General features: G+C 30.8%; 1 protein-coding gene across 2 annotated transcripts in view; it reads right to left on the bottom strand.

The window, feature by feature from the left end:
• The window catches only part of Fur2 (furin-like protease 2), a 496,857-nt gene that overhangs the window by 69,244 nt on the left and 406,718 nt on the right, over window positions 1-20,895 (bottom strand). For both annotated transcript variants that reach the window (XM_065510151.1, XM_065510152.1), the window contains exon 7: window positions 12,441-12,600. In XM_065510151.1, the coding sequence (XP_065366223.1) occupies window positions 12,441-12,600 (160 nt within the window). The remainder of the gene's footprint in view (window positions 1-12,440; window positions 12,601-20,895) is intronic.

Here is a 20,895-nt window from a genome sequence, read left to right as displayed (position 1 = left end):
AACATTCATAAGGACCTAGGTGTCTACCTGGTGAAAAATTAAATAAAAAAACAAGCGGAGTAATATTTGAAAAAGTTAGAAGTTCACCCAAACCCACTTGCACGAACATTAATGAGAAGTAAAGGCTACATCCGACTAAAAAGAAGGAAACCAACAGACCTGCGCTGATGATAGGATCTATAAATTAAACATAATTTTTCGTCCAACTGTGGTGGGACGTAAATAAAAATTAATATTTAGATTTAAGATTTGATAGTTCACATTATTTTGTGAAGATACAATAAATAAAATATGCTGAGCATATCTTTTGGCGCAGAATACATGAATTACCAGAAAGACGGGAAAAGGTCATAGCTAAAAAATTTTTGGAAATAAATCTGGCATTTGCAAACGGCTAGTCCCTACAAATGGTCCAGGGGCGGTGCTATGATGGCTCAAAGTAGGGTACTTTCGACATGTAAACTTTTTAAATAAGTGCCATTTGTTTGTTTCCCTTTCGATTTCAAAATTTTTATATTTTTAGAAAGCGCTCATCTAGGTTTTGGAAAAACATGCTTACGTGTGCTATCTCTTATAATTACTGAGTTATAGGTATTTCAAAATTTTGCCATACCTTTGTCTGCTTTTTTAAAAATATAGGGCGTACGTTTTTGTTAGCTATACAACTAAATTATCAATAACATACAGAATATTTCAGAGCAATATCGATTATGAATCCAAAAATAAACGATTTTCAGTTTAAAAATTAAAAAAAATATTTGATTTTTGCTGTTTTTTATTTTTTTTATTAAAAATAAACTTTCTTTAAGAACATATAACTATTTCATGTTTTTCTGTAAGGTATCTTTATCTATTTTTTTGTAAATATTTCAACTTTGGGCCTCATGTTCTAAAATCCCAGCTTTGGGAAAAAGGAAAGCAGCTTTGGAAACCATGATGTGTTTCCTATTTTTCCCCTAAGATTTTTTTCCAACCCAAAATGTTGGCAAAATTATAAAAAAATATAATTTTTGGTATTTTCGCTCCAAGTTTTATGAATTGCGGAATTCTCTTTGAACTTTTGACAAGTTTTTTTAAACTTTTTTATTTAGAATGACAAATTTAAAAAAAAAAACGTTGAAAATTTCATTGGTTTTAATAATAAATAAAAAATTTATTACATATTACCTATTTATTGAGTTTTTAAAACTAAAATTAGTACCAAAATTCAAATAGGATTACAAATATTACGAACAATTTGTTCCTCATTTATTCCGATTTTTTTTTTTATTAGATAAATTAACTCTTGGTCTTACAAAAGAGAATTTCAAGTCAATATCTCAATTAAATTCAAAAATATGCCAATTTAAAACACCGTCCTTCAAAAAAAAAAAAAAAAAAACACTTTTGAACAAGCGCTTTCCAAAAATATAAAAATCTTTGAAATCGGATGGCACATGTTTAAAAATTGTACATGTCGAAGGTATCCTACTTTGAGCGCCACTCCTCGAGCATTTGTCCATTTTAATAACTTAAACTCGAATAATTCTTGTCTACTCCCATGTCAAATTTTATCCCAATCGAACCAGCCGTTTAGAAATGTCAGATTCATTTCCAAAAAATTTAATTCTACCCCACTGTGCAATGGCCAACACTTTGAATAAATTTATATTGTACAAATACTCCAAAATAAGAGCCAAAAATTTGAAAAAATCACGCAATTTCTACACTTTTCATTTCCGACCCTATAAAGTATATATATTCTGGATCCTTATAGATAGCGGAGTCGATTAAGCCATGTCCGTCTGTCTGTTGAAATCAATTTTCTGAAGAACCCTGATATCTTCGGGATCCGAAGTTTGCTGTTTAAAATCAGCAAAATCGGTCCATAAATAACGGAGATATGAGCAAAAAACCGGGACAACCTCGATTTTTGACCTATTTATATCTGGATTATTAAGTCATTAATATAGACAATATGATAGATATTTCAAAGCCCATTGCAAGGATGTAGATAAGGCTATAGTAAGTTGGACCTACAATGGGTCAAAATCGGGAAAAATATTTTTTCACCAGAATTTTTTTTTCATCATTTTGTCATACATTTTTTTAAAAAAAAAAAAAAATTAAAAACTAAAAAAAAAAAATTTAAAAAAAAAATGTTTAAAAAAATTTTGGAAAAACTATTTTTAAAAAAAAATTAAAAAACAATTAAAAAAAATTAAATTTTGTTTACCTAAAAAAATTTATTTTAAAGTATAATTTGGTGAAGGGTATATAAGATTCGGCACAGCCGAATATAGCTCTCTTACTTGTTATACCCTTCACGTTCGTGAGAAGGGTATATATAAGTTTGTCATTCCGTTTGTAATTTCTACATTTTTCATTTCCGACCCTATAAGTATATATATTCTGGATCCTTATAGATAGCGGAGTCTATTAAGCCATGTCCGTCTGTCTGTCTGACCGTCTGTCTGTCTGTCTGTTGAAATCAATTTTCTGAAGACCCCAGATATCTTCGGGATCCAAATCTTCAATCAGACATGCTTTCAAAAAAATTTTTAAAAAAATTTGGAAAAAACTTTTTTTTTAAAAAAATTTAAAAAAAAAATTTGGAAAAACAATTAAAAAAAAAATTAAATTTTGTTTACCTAAAAATATTTAAACAAATTTATTTTAAAGTATAATTTCGTGAAGGGTATATAAGATTCGGCACAGCCGAATATAGCTCTCTTACTTGTTTTTTTTTAAATGATCCAGCTCATCTTAAAACCAACCAATGTTTGTTTTGAGGATTGGTAACAAAATCAAATTTTTTCAGTAAAACTAGAATTTTTTTTTTTGAAAATGATCCACCTCATCTTAAAACTTACCAAGGTTTGTTTTGAGGATTGGTAACTGTCTACGTACGTAAACCCTAAATAGTCAAATTGAATTTAAAACCTAGAGGGCGTTATTGTTATTACTATTATTATCCGTTGTACTAAATGAATTACACACTAACAGTCATGACGGGACAATTATCTCAATAATTAGTTAAGTCTTAGCTACATAAGAAGAAACATCAATAAATAAAAGAATTCAAATAAGCATTAATTTCCACTTGGGCTTTTATTTAGAAGAAACTGGCTAGGAATTTTAACTCTGGTCCTTTACAATTATAACGTTCCATACGTTTTCAGTAACAAAATCATTTTTTTCTGTGAGTCGGTAAATATATGCAAACAAATTGTAGGAATATTCTCGAAGTTTCTCGTAAGTATTTCGCAGAGACTAATAAAGACCAATTACGTGATTCAATAGTTATGAAATAAACGAAATTTTAGGAGACCGGCAGATGTACGACGATGATTACAATACTACAGCACAAATTGGCGGATTTGTGTGGTGGATGATTAAACTGAATTTGTTTATTACACAATATCTCCAGTCGACATACAAATAACCAAATAACTTAATAATTTCATAGCAAAACTGCAGTAGTGATCATTATATTATAACAAAATCTGTCATTTGCCATAACGAAGGGGGCAAAACAATAAATAAAATGAACCTCTTTATTATTATGATTTCTATTATCTGAAATATTTTACTTTATATTTTACATTATAAGTGTTAAAATTTTTTAACCGAATCTCTTTCATTGTGTAACTCCCTAAAGTTTGTATTTCTTTTTGCGCTGTTGATTTTTTTTATAATTTTTACTACTTTATTTATTTCTATAATATTGTAGCGGCATCATGTAGCGCTGGCGGTTGCTGTGGTTGTGTACAAAATTTATACTGTTAAACTTTTGCGTTTTGTTTCCTGGTTTTTTTATTTTATTTTGTTTTACATATTTTAATGCTGTTGTTTGGTTTATGTCAATATTTGTAAAAAATGTTAAATGTTGAGAGATGAGAAAACATACCTATATGTGTTAAAAAAGGGGAGTCAAATCGCGAAAAGATTTTTTTATAAGATCATAATTTGGAATCTAATAATTTAGGAAGTTTGACAGATCATATTTTATATCTATATATCACGTGAGATCGGCTGGAGCTGGATGGTTTGTAATGAAAAAAAATTAAGAAATTCCGGATAAAACTCGGACTTTTTTTTTTGAGTCCCGGCAACTGTAATAAAAAGCTCCCTAAAGTATGCAATACAAATTTAGATATTTTATTTGCAAATAAAAAAGAACAGTCAGTTTTATGTGCGAAGCCGGGCGGTCAACTAGTAAATTATAAAAATGGGAAGGTATTTCCATATTACAATTTATGTTTAAGATAGTACTAAGGAGTGAGATCGAAAAATTCTTAACATACATATATGTTTATAAAAAAGAAACCACTAAACTTACAGCTTTAATTTTTTTTTTATTTGATTGAAATTATTATTACAATTTACAAAAAAAATTATTTTTATAGTTTTAATCACTAGTGATGAAATTTTGAACCTTTTTCGGAAACCCTTCCATTAACGTTTTTATAGTGCTTTCTGTCACTTTGCTCGAACATGTAGTCCATCTCCGTTTAAAATCTACCACACTTTTGGACACCTTTTTTGTACTCTTCAATTCTCTTTTAACAAGAGCCCAATATCTCTCCACTGGCCTTAGCTCCGGGCAGTTTGGAGGATTTGCCTCTCTTGGTACAAATACCACATTATTGTTCTTGTACCACTCAAGGGCTTGTTTGCCATAGTGACAGGATGCCAAGTCAGGCCAAAAATAAGTGGACACATTATGAAGTCTTATGAATGGAAGCAGCCTTTTTTGTAAACATTCCTTGATGTAAATTTCGGTATTTATAGAGCCCGTTGTAACAAATGAGTGGCTTCTTTTGCCGCAACTGCATATTGCTTGCCATACCAAGAACTTTCTGGGAAATTTTGTCTGCTTTTGGGTCCTAAACTTTTCTTCAACATTCCCTCGAGCATCAGCAACATAAAATTTTTGACCTGGAAGTTGCGAAAAATCTGCCAGAACATACGTTTCGTCATCCATTATGCAGCAAGAATATTTTTTTATAAAACTTGACTTCAATTTCCGTGCTCTGTTTTTGGCCTCTAAATTTTTAGTAGCGTTCCTGTCAGGAACTTTTTGAGCCTTGTATGTTTTTAAACCTGCATTAGCTTTAACTTTTCGTACCAAATAGTCCGAGCACTGAGCTAACCGGGCTGCTTTCCTACCGGATGTGTTGGGAGCTCTTTTGAAAATGCGTTCTATTTTTTTGGCTTTAGAAACATCATGTGGACCATTCCTTCTACCTGAACCAGGTTTTCTATCAACTGACAAGTTCTCCCGGTACTGTTTAATAACATTGGAAACAGTTTGACGGCAGACCTTTGTATGCTTGGCCAACTTTTTGTAAGACCAAGTTGGGTTTTGTTGAAAATATTTAATAATTTCAGTACGCACTTTTTTCTGGTCACTCATTTTAATCAGATTAACAAAAAAATTAATATAATTGACATTACACATAATAACTGACATGTTTTTCAAAGGTAACTTGATCAAAAAAAAATTCAAATAATACTTGGGTTAAAAAATGTAATGAAAAACGTGTGTTAAGAATTTTTCGATCTCACTCCTTATAATGGTTTTTCTTTCAAATTAAATTGCTATCACTCATTTTCGATTATTCAAACATTCTTATATGAGTATTTCAATACGTATGAGTATTATCAATTACATCACGACATACATTACATATGCGTATGAGTAATATTAACTACATTACTAATGGTGCTTTCCTTTCTGGCATAAATGCTGAATTTATTCTGCCTTTTACCCTTCTTTGTGTTCTTTTCTGGAAAAAATGTAGTTTGGTCGTGTTCTTTTCTAATAATGTTACCCTAAAACCCTGAACATATGCTGCATGTTTCACCCTCAATTTTATCAAAGGGTTAGAAATGCAGCACTTTTTTGTAAGCAAAAAGTATAGTTTTTTAATATTTAGTAGCTACATAAAAGAAAATTGCATAAATGGTAATGATTTTGTTCTATTGTGATCGTTAAAAATGCAAAACATTATGAGGGTATGGGTAACATTTAATAAATGGTTCACAATATATAGGCAACATTTTGTGTCAGAAAAGAAAACACCATAAATATTATAAGTCCATATCGTATGAAATAAATTTAAAAAAAAATTCTTTACAAATTTTAAATTATTGGTTCACAATATATAGGCAACATTTTGTGTCAGAAAAGAAAACACCATAAATATTATAAGTCCATATCGTATGAAATAAAATTAAAAAAAAAAATTCTTTACAAATTTTAAATTAGTTTTAATATTAAACTTAAAAACTGTTATCATTATTTCACATCAGTGCAACATGTTTCACTTGCAACCGTTTAATTTTTCGCCAATAACACGGCTTCATAAATTCCCCCCTTCACCCAAAAAAATACTTAGTTTGAGAAAAAAGCAAAACCTTAGTCCATAGTAATTACCCAAATTACATTTTTGCCTTAATACATGGTCTGAGTAAAAATCTACCATAACGAGGGTTATTTAAGCAACCAACAATTATGGTTGAAAACATACTTTGCTCTTGCACTTGCAACAAAGCAGACATCAGCCTCATCATCATCATCAGCCGCAACATCAACGCCATCTATATATATGGATTTTTATCTATATACAAATATAGCTTAAATGATTTTTTGCCAAGCAAACCGTCAAATTTATGTGTTTGTGTCAGTATTTGTAGAGTTTTTGTTTTTGCCGTTGTCGTTGCTATAAGTGTTGAATAGAAAATGCTGAAATTGCTCAAAAACACTTGCATCTGTGTAAAGAGTGCTGAACATAGTGTCATACATAAGTATAAGAGAGTGATGGATAAAATATCATTGTTTTAGTACTTGTAGAAGTATTGATGTTGGTAATATTCAGAGTAGTAGTTGTTGTTAGATTTCTGGGGGTACTTGTGTGGGATATCTATGAAATGCATTCGCAATTGTTACCCTGCAGTATTATAAGCGGCCATCTACCAAAATAGCAGTATCACTAGCCGCTAAAGTCAAAAGTCTGGAAAGCCTAGTCACCACCCAACAATAGCAAATTCTATAGTCCATGGTAATGCAGAGAGTGCGAAGCGGTTCAACAATATTGCAACTATGTAAAGAACGAGCTCGAAAAAACCTTAATATCCTTAAAACTTTTAACCCAAGTATTATTTGATTTTTTTAACAAGTTACCTTTGAAAAGTATGTCAGTTATAATGTTTAATGTCAATTATGTTAATTTTTTGTTAATCTGATTAAATGATGAACGAGAATAAAATGCGCACTGAAATTATTAAATATTTTCTACAAAACCCAACTTGGTCCTACAAAAACTTGGCCAAACAATCAAAGGTTTGGCGTCAAACTGTTTCCAAAGTTATTAAACAATATCGGGAGAACTTGTCCGTTGATTGAAACCCTGGTTCAGGTAGCAGTCCGGTTAGCTCAGTACTCGGAATATTTGGTACCAACAGTTAATGACAATGCAAGTTTAAAAACAGACAAGGCTCAAAAAGTTTCTGCTACAAGTTTAGAGGCCAAAGTTAGAGAAAGGAAATTGAAGTCAAGTTTTATAAAAAACAAGTCGGTCAAGCCCGACCATATAATACCCTACACTAAGTAAAAGAGCAAAAACATTTTTCTTTTAAAATTTCAATAATTTATATTTATGAGTGATTTTCGGAAGCGGGTCTATATGGGAGCTATGACTAATTATGGACCGATCGTAACAAAATTTGGTGACATGAATTTTGTGTATATAAAACGGAATTTGTGGAGATACATATATAAATTAAACATTTATGACCGATAAAGTCCAATTTCGGGAGGACATTTTTATGGGGGCTAGGTGAAATAGTGGACCGATTTCAGCCAGTTTCCATATGCTTGGTCCTTGAGCCGAAAAAATAATATGTTCCAAATTTCATCGAAATATCTTCAAAATTGCGACCTGTACTCTGCGCGCAAGGTTTACATGGACAGCCAGCCAGCCGACCAGACGGACGGAGGGACATCGTTTAATCGACTCAGAAAGTGATTCTAAGTCGATCGGTATACCTTAAAGTGGGTATTAGATTAATATTTTTGGGCGTTACAAACATCTGCACAAACGCATTATACCCTCCCCACTATGGTGGTGTAGGGTATAAATATACCTGCTGCATAATGGATGCCGAAACGTATGTTCTGGGAAATTTTTCGCAGATTCCGGGTCAATGTGTTTATATTGCTGATGCTCGGAATGTTGTAGAACAGTTTAAAACCCAAAAGCAGACAAGTTTTCCAAAAAAAAACTTCTTGGTATGGCAAGCCATATGTAGTTGTGGCAAAAGTAGTCAAATATTAGTTACAAAGATCTCTATAAATACCGAAGATTACATCAAGGAAAGTTTTCAAAAAAGCATGCTTTCATTCATAAGATTTCTTAATGTATCCACTTATTTTTGGCCTGATTTGGTGACAGGATACTATGGTAAGAAAGGTATTGAGTGATACAAGAACAATAATATGGTATTTGTACCAAGCAAATCATCCAAACCGCCTGGAGCTAAGGCCAGTGAAGAGATATTGGTCTCTTGTTAAAAGAAAATTGAAGAAAAAATTGCACTATAAAAACCTTAATGGAAGGGTTTCCGAAAAGGGTTCATAAATTCATTACTATTGATTGAAATTAATAAAAACTGTTAGTTCAGTGGTTTCTTTTACATTATTTGGTAAATATAAATGAATCTTATTAGCAAATGTATTTGTCAATGTGAAACTAGTGTCATAGACTACAGGGTAGCGAGAATTGAATAGGAATTGCATAAATACCAATATTGAATTTAAACTGATTTCATATTACAGTTTAATATAAATAGTAAGCAGTATTAACATGCCAATAAATTTGAATTAAAAACAAGAGAATTATATTCAGCTGTTCCTAATCTTATGTACCTAAATTATACCTTAAAAAAAAGTTTTTAAATATTTTTAGGTAAACAAAATTTAATTTTTTTTTCAAAATTGTTTTTCCGAATTTTTTTTCATTTTCGAAAATGTTTTTTTAATATATTTTAAAAAAGTGTTTTTGATTTTTTTTTTAATTTAATTTTTTTTTTTAAATTTATAAAAAAAAAATGTATGACAAAAATTTTTTTTCCGATTTTGAACCATTGTGGGTACAACTTACTATAGCTATTATTGGATATCCATATTGTCTATATTAATGACTTAGTAATCCAGATATAGATAAAAAATCGAGGTTATCCCAGTTTTTTCGTTATATCTCAGCCATTTATGGACCGATTTTGTAAGTTCTTTGGGGGCTACGGAAATTTGATTTCAATATACAGACTGACATGGTTATATCGACTTCGCTATCCATAACGATACAGAATATACATATATACTTTATGGGGTCCCAAATGAAAAATGTAGAAAGTACAAACGGAATGACAAACTCATGGTAAAGGGTATAATAAGTTTGATTTTAACTCAAGCAAAGCTTACAATTAACCCTTTGACGACGAAGAATTTACCGCTGGAAATTTTTAATTTTTTTTTTGCGGATTCTTACTCGGAAAGGCGACATTACGAGACTAAAGTGTTGTCAAAATTTAAAAATGATTACTCCTTCTACGAGAAAAATCATGGGACATATGTGTCCCATTCGTCGTCAAAGGTAAAAATTTGGAACAAATGCATTGAACAATTAAAAGCTTTTTTTAGTTTCAAAAAGTAGAATATTGCTTTATATATATTGCAAAACCAATAAAATTGAACAATGGCATAAGGTGTTCCCAAACCTAAGGCGGCCAAAGAATTTTTAATTAAACTCCAGAGGAAAAAAGACAATCAAATATATTCAGTACCGTTTATGTCCAAGATTATGATTCGAGGTAGTTTTGAAAGTATTCTTTCAAGCTTACATTTTGCTATCAATGCTGAACAGCTAAGCCGTCGACCAATTATACCATTGAGCCTTAAATATACGACCAGTAATAAATCATTTCAACTTAGCATTTGGAAAAACTTTGACCCAAGGAAAATACTATCAGTCTTTATACGAGCATATGGTAAAATTTAAGGGCCGCATATATGAAATATGAAAGACAAACCCATAAGCTTGGGTGTAGTTACGAGTTTAAATTGGTTATTTATATAAAACTGATATACATATATACACAGGCAAAAACACGAAGAAAGGTTGGCATTGGCGAATACGTGGTTCAACATATGACAGCAGACTTGGAAAATGTTATATTTCGATAACATTTCCAATAATCCAATATTATTATATAAACTTATGATCAATCGAAGATCGTCTGTTTTTTTATGGCTGTAGCTGGACAAGATATATTGGAGGAGTCAGGACAAAAAACTGAATTGATAGTCGAACAAACACAATTTGTTTCGCATGTAAAAAAACAAAAGTGCTTTACTGGAACAGAAATTGTTTTGAATTTTATCACAAATAAGTTCGATTTTGAAATTAATATTTTGTGTTTTTTTAATGTTTTTTACTGAATTGTTTGTTATTTCATTGTTTATCAATTATAAAATATTAAATAAAATAAAAATTTTTTAAAGAAAAAGCTCCTTTATTTTTACTTTTGACGACGAATGGGCCACATATGTCCCATCATATTTTCAGTCTCCCCGGGAAAAGTATAGAACCGATTCAAAATGCATTGGTCAATAAATTTACGTAAGGCATTGGTACATCTAACACTAAAAGATTATCCAACAGTATCAATTAGAACTTGAGATATAAGAAAACTAAAATTGTCAAAAATATACGAATTTCTGACTTTGTGAATCCCTTAAGCCAAACTTAAACAACATAACCTTAGTATTAACATTAACACCAAAGAACACGTTTGTTTTTCATCGAAATCCAATGAAAATTGTGGTTGTAATGACGAAAAAAGCAAATGGGACATATATGTCGCATTCGTCGTCAAAGGGTTGACTGACTGGTTCAGCAACTCCTTATCACTATTTATATACACCAGCGGCCTCTTCTGTCGATTTCCAGCATGTTCTAGCAGAGACACTTCAAGCAGTGCAATAATATTGATAACAATGTGTTCGCAACATAGAAGTCTCCACTTATCCACTATATTACCATATACATGATAAACATGTTGAATATTGAAACCGCTGAGTTCGAATTCTTTAGTGCTATATTGATAGCTTGACCAAAAATTTTAAACTTGAAATAAACCTGTAAACGTTATACGACTTTGCTCAAATTTTCAGCAATTTGTTTATAAATCAGGGAGAATAATTTCAGGTTGTGGAAGGGAGCACCGGAAATCAAAGAAAGGACCACCCTAATGTATACACTTTACATATTTACAACACTGCTCCTGTTAAACACAACGTATGCAGAAAAGCGGCAGATTGCTGAGAAAAAAACCCCCTTTTCAATAGCCGTTTTTACTTTGCATTATCTATAGTGTCTACAAACTACAGACAGACTCTGTCGTTTCTATGTGCCATGCCACAACACTCTTTTGCAAACCATCACAAACCCATTTGCTGCATGATGTTGTAGCTGGTGTGCAACGCGTGATATTGTTGTTGCTGTATGCATGTGCTTAAAAAATAAGTTGCTATTGTTTGATTTGGGGATTCAGTTTTCCTTTTTTTTTGTCTCTCCACTTTTCCATTTTTCCTTTTCATTATCAACATAATTCATGAATGTGTGTATCGGCTAGAAAAACAATATTGAATGAACAAATTTTTACAGCTCGAATGTAAAATCAACAACTAGCAGCACTGTGAGGGTGCATAAATTCTCATTTGTTGCCTTAAATCAAGAGTGACTGGTTATTGGAGGGACTGTGAAGTAGAAAGACTTTATTGTTTGTTATCAGTTTTTAGCAATTTTTCCATGGAGGTTATTTTACTATTTTGCTTTTAAGCCTGGTTGGTTTGCATGACTGTGCAGCAGAGTATGAGTGTTTGAGTTTAAATGTTTGCCTATGTATTTATAAATACTTATATAGGCGTTGAATGTTTCATAGTTATTTGTTTAAATTAATTTTTGCAAATAAAAGTGCATACTCCTTTAAATATATCGCTCACTTTATGTTAGAATATAACAACAATCAAAATTCGAGAAAATTTATTTTCAAAGAGGTTTTACTGTACTTTAAATATGTTTAATTCAAACTGGCTAGCTTAACTTGCAGTAAAAGTGTTGCAGCAACATGTTGCTACAAATAACAATGTATTTAACCTCAATTTTAAATAATTGGAATTTTAAAAACCCTTACTTTCACGCTATTACTTCAATATTATACACACCTTATTTTTACATTATTTTAATCTTACAAAAATTTTAATCTCAAAATTAATTAATTTTGATGACTTTTAATATTTTTAAATACATTTAAACATATGTATGGTTACATAACAATTTCGTTTATGTTTTTTGTTTTTGTAATATAATAATGATAATAGTATTTGTACTTACCACCAATACTAGCATTATATGCTACACCTACACCACAATAATTATTGAAGGCTACGGCTGCAACTTCGCCAGCACATCTGGTGCCATGCTTGTTATCGCCATTATCCTGTGGCGTTGGATCGGAATCATTGCCGTTAATGTCAAATGATGCATCTGGATCCTGTTGAGTAAACATAACAGATAATATTAATAAACATAATGGATAAATGCAGATACACAGACATAGGTATATATGTATATGTAGATGAGAATTAGGGTGGTCATTATTTTAAATTTCCGATGCTGACAAGTTCTAAAGTATTCTATGTCATTCAAAAAATTAAATGTTGAAAACAATATTATTAAATATAGTTTTTGTGTATCATTTACTCCTATATGTTTAAATATAAAACACAAAAATGTTTGCTTTGTAACTTGATACCAAATAAAATCATGCATATCTCAAATCCCAAATTTTATTTAATCAAAATTTTCAAAAATTAAATATATTTATTTCGATTCTAATAAACCCTAAATGAGGATTAAAAATGTAACCTTTATGAGTTGCAACTATTACTGAAGTTAGAGAAATTCGAAACAATTTGGTTTTCACAAATTTGATAATTTTTTTCTTTCTAATATTTTACTTCAAATTACTTCTATGGATTTCTTATTTATGTGTTTGTAATTTTAAATGTTTAGGAGATCGTTAACACTTTTATATCTGGGATCTTTCAATAGGCATTTCCGACTTCAGCAGTCGATAGCGCTCATATAAATGAACCTACACACCACATCAAAAGTGAGTAAACACCACAAATTATTTGCTTTTTTTAAGATAATAAAAATCCTAAAATCCAACCATCTATTAAGATTTAAAAGTTAAGGTTAGTTGAAGATTAGGCTGAAAATTTAAGTCGGACTTTAATGGTTTTCATGATCTTAAAAAAATCAAACAATTCACTGGTGTTTACTCACTTTTGAGACTGTGTGTATATCTGTCGAATTGGCTGTTATTTATTCAGTTTGTTTTGTCAAATCGTCATGGATGGATATAGCGTTCTACAGCCTATTTTACAGTGAGACACATTTCATGGTGAAAGGCTACGTCAATAAACTAATTTGTAGAATTTGAGAAGATACCAATCTACATGATTCAAAGAGCGTCTAATGCATCCAGAAAAATCACTGTTTGGTTTGAATTTTGGGCTGTCGGCATCATCGCTCCATATATCTTTGAGAACGACGTTGGCCAGGCTATCAACGGCAAGCGACATAGGTCGATGATTACCAACTTGTTTCGGCTTGGATTGGATAATAAGGATATCAATGACAAGTCCAACAGTTCTTGTCACATTGGTCAAGAACTGTGATTTGAGGGCAGGGTCATCTCACGTGGAGGAGATTTATATAAGCCACCGAGAACGTGCGATTTGATGCTGTTAGTCTTATTATTGTGTCATCGATTGAATTCTGCCTGATTTATGCTCACCAAAGTTTATGGTGAATGTGTTACATCGGTTTCAACGTTCAAGAGTAGTGATTTTTCCAGGCCAGCCAAAAAACTTTGTGAAGTTCCATGAAGATTGTTGTAAAACTCAACGAGAGCTTGCAAAATCATTGGGAGCTTCTCAAGCAGTAATTTCAACACATTTGCGAGCAGCAATATTCATCCAAATGCAGGAAAATTGGACACAATACAAATTGAAACTTGAAAGACGATTTTGCATGTCCATAATGAGGCTTGAACGCTGTTACTTTCTATGAAAAATAGATCCATTATAATAACTCGAAGCTTAGGAGATCGTAGGTGAAGCCCGACCAACCTGCCGAATCGACACCAAAGCCAAATATCCATGGCACTAAGATAATTCTCTGTATTTGGTGGGAGCAATATGGACCTAGCTTTTACAAGCTGCTGAAATCTGGCCAGACCATCACAGGGAACCTGTACCGAATGCAATATTTCGAGCATTGGCCGAAATACGACTAGAATATGCGGCCAGACATGAAACCGTAATATTTCATCATGACAACACTTGGCCACATGTTGCAATACCCGTTAAAAACTATTTAAAATCAAGTGGTTGGGAAGTTTTGCCACACTCGCCTTTCACCGTCAGACTACTATTTTTCTTGATCGTTGCAGAGCGCTCTCTCTGGGATACGCTTCACCTTAGAAGAGAGTGAGGTCAAGAATGATTCGTTCTTGTCATCAAAAGATGAGCACTTTGAATAAATTTATATTGTAGAAATGTTTCAAAATAAAAGCTAAAAATTTAAAAAAACATCCCGATTTTTAAGTCACAAAATAAAATGTATAATCTCTAAACTTTAATCGATAGTGTTCAAATATTATTATATTTTAACATCTATAGTTAAATGATTTTAATTGGGTTTATTTTTCTACATTAAATTTTTTTGGAAAATATGGGTACTGTGATCCAAAACTCAGATAAAATATGAATTTTCTGTATATGAAGGACTACAATTTTATTCCTTGGCACCATAAAAATCCAAAATAATACAAAATAAAGGCCACCCTAATGTATATGTGTATAAACAAAAATTAATATATTTACAAAATTAATATTTATATGTGATTAAGAATATATAGTTATGTATGTGATGCTATGTGTATGCATTTAAAAATGTATAATGTCTGTATTATGTCGTTTTATTTGCATATGCTAATGAATAATTGCAATAACAATCATATGTACTTATAATTATTAAAAATTATTTTCATTAAAAAAAAATAAAAATAAAAAAATGGAAACAACAACAGAATGATTAAAATATTTATATTTAACCAGTATTTATTTAATTTGAAAGGATTTTATCAATACATTTGCGTTGCTTTTTAATACAATATCATTTCAGATATTGATATTGATAATAGTTTGGGGTTTCTTAAATAAACAGCGGGTGAGAAGAGATTAAAATATGACAGTATTTTTAATTAAAGTTAAAATTACAGTGAAACCTTAAGTGGCATATTATTACAATTACAAGGCAGAGTATTAATATCAACTTCAGTTCCGGAAAAATCCATTCTATTGTATCGAAATGTTGAGCTCTCCAAGAAGAAAATTAAAATTCGGAATTACTAATACTATCCAGCCCACTTCAAATCCTTCAGTAGATATTGGCACTGACAGTATTTACATTTTAATGTCATAATCTGTTTGCATACATACATATAGCAAAACCCTAAAAGTTATGCCTCTTACTACCCCTTATATTTAACTGCTTCATGTTTGCATTTGAAAAAGAACATTCAATAATCGAAATTGAATTTTCAATTGTTTTCAATTTATCATCACAAATATTTCACACACACACACTCCCTCGATACTAACCGCACTAACTAGCACATGAACACCAACAGACAATCGTACACACTCACCCAAATATTCATACCCAGCAGTTCTTGGAGACTGTCCCAAACTATTGATTTTACCTATCACTTAGGGGGACATCTAATTACATAAGTTGTTACGTGACGAGTTAATTTCAGAGCAAGAATTGACCATTTTGGATTACAATAAGACTGTATGATATATAGTCCAAAGTAGTCAATTCATTAGATTCGCATATCGTCAGTTAAAAATACATATCCTAGACAGTCCAATAACCTATTGTCTGTAAACAAATCTTCCTCCGACAACTTCTCAATAGATTACTACTGAATCTTTCGAAAGTGCAGTACAAAATAAACGTTTAAAGTGCCTACACTCTAGTCAGTTACTTAAGCAAAAAGAAACTAAACTGTATTAGAATTATATCTACACAACTCACAAAAAAGTGCAGTACAAAATAAACATTTAGCTCTTGCCGGTTTAGTGGTCACTTTTCTAGGGTCTTTAAAACATTTTTATTGATATCTATTGACATTTCGATAAACAATTAAATTTTGTGATATCAGCGTTTATGTTTATTTGCTAAACTTTGGTTAAATGAATGTATTAATGTGAAAATATTGTAGGGGTTTTCCCGGATTCATAAAATTGAGTGTTACTTTGTTATCTAATGTTTGTTTGATTGTCTTTTGCTACAAAGTAATATTTTATACTATACTCTTCGATTAATAACGTAAGTAATAGTGTGGTTAGATTACTAACCACTGTAACTGAAATAGGTTTTATATAATGTCCGTCCGTCCATCCGTCTGGTCGGCTGGCTGGCTGTCCATGTAAACTTTGTGTGCAGAGTACAGGTCGCAATTGTAAAGATATTTCGATCAAATTTGGTACATATTATTTTTTCGGCTCAAGGACCAAGCCTATTGAAAATGGATAAAATCGGTCCATTACTTCACCAAGCCCCCATACAAATGTCCTTCCGAAATTGGACTTTATCGGTCATAAATGTTTAATTTATAAATGTATCTCCACAAATTGCGCTCCAAATAAGTTTTATATATACAAAATTCATGTCACCAAATTTTGTTACGATCGGCCCATAATTAGTCATAGCTCCCATATAGACCCGCTTCCGAAAATCACTTTAACGTGCATAAATCGCTTAAGAATGTTAGTATATACACAAAATTCAACATAGATAACTTTAATATAGATATAAATCACACGACCTAATTTCATGGTGATCGGTTCATAATTGGTCATAGCTCCCATATAAGCCCACTTCCGAAAATCACTCAGAAATATAAATTATTGAAATTTTAAAAGAAAAATGTTTTTGCTCTTTTACTTAGTGTAGGGTATTATATGGTCGGGCTTCACCGACCATACTTTCTTACTTGTTCTACATAAATTTATGTTATTTTGTGTACTTTCAATGAAAGTGAATATATAAGATATATGGTGAAAGTGTCTGCAGTCTTGAAACCGACAATGAATATAATTATGAGGAGCAAACCGATCTAATGGTGCTCGGTAACATACTACCTTTGGAGCTCCAGTCAAAATTTTATGGTGATTTTGATTAGGATGATGACATACCTCTATGCAATATGGCTAATACTTCTGTTAGTGACTTAACTACACAAACTGCTGTGGTGGAATCAAAATCAGGAACCAATTGCGATATAGCAAATGACATAATAAAATTGGAGAATGTCTCACCTACACAGCTATTTCGTTAGTTTCGGTTAAACACCATGGTGGTTAGTAAAGTAACCACCCCGTTTTATAAAAACCTTTAGCTGTATTATTATTATTTTCTTTTATTTATCATAATAAATGAACCTTAATTAAAGTAAAAATTCCATTGTTTTCATTATAAACGTATACACATAAAACCGTGGCTGATAGGGTTAAAGTGATTACACTCTCGATTACTTAGAAATACTAAAGGGATAATTGTCTTCACGCTAGAGTACATGGGCTGTATAAAGTAAACAATTGACTTCTCTCTGCACTAAAGAGAGCACATGAAACAAAAAATATAAATAAAAGTCAGCCAAGTGATCAGACATTTATGACAATTACTGTCTGTAGGGGCTACATTGACTACTGGCTTAACTGCTGGGCACTTTTTAGTACAGACACCTAGAAATTTATAACTTAAAATGCCGAAAACGTATTACAGTTATAATATAAATGTTATTTGTATGTGGCTTGGAAAAGGCAACAGCAGCAGGAGCAGAGCGGGAGAGAAAAGTGCAATAATGGTATTTTACCAAATAAAACTCTATATTCTATTATTCAATAATACACACACTTATTCACACATACATAAACTAAAACACAAAAATTGATTGTTTATGTGGTTTGCCAAAAAAAAAAAAAACATTCCAGAAAAAAAGTGGAAAACTTTTACTAAAACAATAAAAATTATTTTGAAAGCTTTCAATTTATTTATATGATGGTCGTAAATAAAGGGTTGTTTTGTTGGTTAAAGCCAAAAACAGACACCGACACATTTACTTTTCACAACACACATACACACACACTTACTCACTTAAAAAAGACATGTGTGTGTGAGTTATAGATGATTGGAAATTGGAGGTTATTGCTTTTCATTATTGTGTTGAATAGCGTTAGGTCTAGCTAAACTGTCAATATGATTGATATGGGAATTGTTTTATAATATTTTGAAATATAAACATTATAATGATGGCTAGAGGTTTTAAATTGACGCAGTATTAGGGTAAGCTAACAAAAAATAAAACAGAAAAAACTTGGTAATGACTTACAATTACTTAACTACTACTTATGAACTACAGAATTAATTTATAATAACACTCTGCTACAAAATGACACTTTTTGTCAGAACTTGAAAAGCCTAGGTGAGGACATACTAAAACCGTTTTCAAAGATTTTGAAACACCCTCAAAATTTTGAGTTATTTTGAAAAAACAGTTTTAGGGTAGGTCATAATACTTAAGTATCTATAACTCACACATTTTCAGACCGATTTCAAAAATTTTAACCAATTATAGATAGATAAAGAGTTAAGCTTTCATAAAATGTATGCATAAAATCTATATTCCAAGAAACTGCGTAAGTTTCTATAAATAGTTTCGTTTTCTTTTTCATTTTTTTCGTAATTTTTCAAATTAAACAATTGTTATTTTAATTTTTTTATGAAATCCTATTATATTTTGCACAGTATTTAAAAGAAAATTTTATGTAGACCAAATCGAGACATTACTTGTTAAAATCGGTTTATACTTGCTAAAGTTATTAAACTTTGTCGAAAAAAGTTTGACAAAATTTACCTTGTAAATAAAAAATTGTACAAATATTTTTATACCCTAAACCCCCATACAAATGTCCTTCCGAAATTGGACATTGGAGAAAAATGTTTTTGCTCTTTTACTTAGTGTAGGGTATTATATGGTCGGGCTTGACTTTCTTACTTGTTTTTGTATAATTTTTTGTTTTTCTTTTTTCATATGGGCTGGGGGAGAAAATTCTAAAAAAGGTGTTAATGGAAAGTTGCATAACTTTTACAATTTTCATCCGATTTGAATAATTGAAACCAAGTTTTGTTAAGAACTGAATTTCCTTTATACACTTGTATAAATTTTTATAAGCTTCCTTATCACAATAAACAATAAACAGCGACTAAAATCAAAAAAATTATAAATTTTCTTTTTCTTTTAGATATTCTTAAAAAAAACAACACTTATAACTTACAAATGTATCAAAAAATGCACGTCATTTTAAAGCGTAATCAGTTTTCTTTCCAAACCCGATAAAAATTTTAAGTCAGACAAAAACTGACTGAGTTACAGATCGATAAGTTGACAAACATCACTGAAAACGGTTTTTTCAGAATAACTTTTGAATTTGAGGGTGTTTTTGAAATTGTTTGACATAATTTGTAATACACTCAGCCAGCCCTATGACCCACGCTAAGTCGTTTTCCAAGTTTATTCCATCGTAGCACCGTGTAATCATTCAACTTTGTTTACATGGACCATTTTTATGCTAAACAAATTTCACATTCTAAGCTGTATTATGCAATGTGAATATAAAAACCGCGATATTTCGAAAATTACTGCTGTCTATTCCGCTGTGTATTTTGAGGTATTTTAATAGATTAATTAAATTTATGAATCGTAACTTTTCCCCACTATCGACACAATATCATTTCATTATCATGCTCAACTCTTTGCAATATTATTTGTTTTTCCTCATCATCAGATACAACTTTTAGTCACTGATAAGGACAGAGATCGAAAAAACCTTAATACACGTTTTCCTTAAAACTTTTAACCCAAGTATTATTTGATTTGTTTTTTCTTTTATCAAGTTACCAGCTAATCTGATTCAAATGAGTGACGAGAAAAAAGTGCGTATTAAAATTGTTAAATATTTTCAACAAAAAGTTGAGGGTCATTTAACCCCAACTCCTATTAATGGTTAATTTAAATTTTTGTGCTGTTATTGTAAATACTAGACTTTGTGATATATTTTTCTTAAGTTTCATCAAAATCGGTCCAAAAATATATAACATTTCGCTATATTTCCATGAAAAATTACAAATATTGAAAAAATTATCCGACTGAATTTAGAAATACCTGTACTATAATATTCTTAACAGAGTTTACTTAAAATGCTTAACAGTTAGGAAATTGGGATTATTCGCCAAAACATGGTCAAAAAATTGTTTTTCTCGAAAATCGCAAAATTTAAATCGAAGTTACGGAAAAACTATAGGTGGTATTGTCATACTTTTTTCACATTTTTTCCCCTATTATATTGTTAATAAAGTCCAATGTGAAGATCAAAAAAATTCTGATATTTGTTTAGCAAAATTTTGAAAAATTTGAAAATGGACATTTGAAACTGCGGTTAAAAAACTTACGATATTCTACGAAGACAAAGAGTCATATACAAGTAAATATGGATATATGTTAAGCAAAAATGAGCTTCTATTTCAATATTTCTTGAAATATGTTAATTTCGTTCCTACATTTCTTGTTGGGGAATTTTTAATTACTTTAACATTTTTAACCAATTCCGGCCAAAAATGTTTTTTTTTAATTTTTATAAAATTTTGA

This window comes from Calliphora vicina, chromosome 4 (assembly GCF_958450345.1).
Source record: "Calliphora vicina chromosome 4, idCalVici1.1, whole genome shotgun sequence".
In the NCBI taxonomy this organism is placed as follows: domain Eukaryota; kingdom Metazoa; phylum Arthropoda; class Insecta; order Diptera; family Calliphoridae; genus Calliphora; species Calliphora vicina.
Note: the sequence above shows the minus strand (reverse complement) of the source record. Positions and strands in the feature narration are given on the sequence as shown.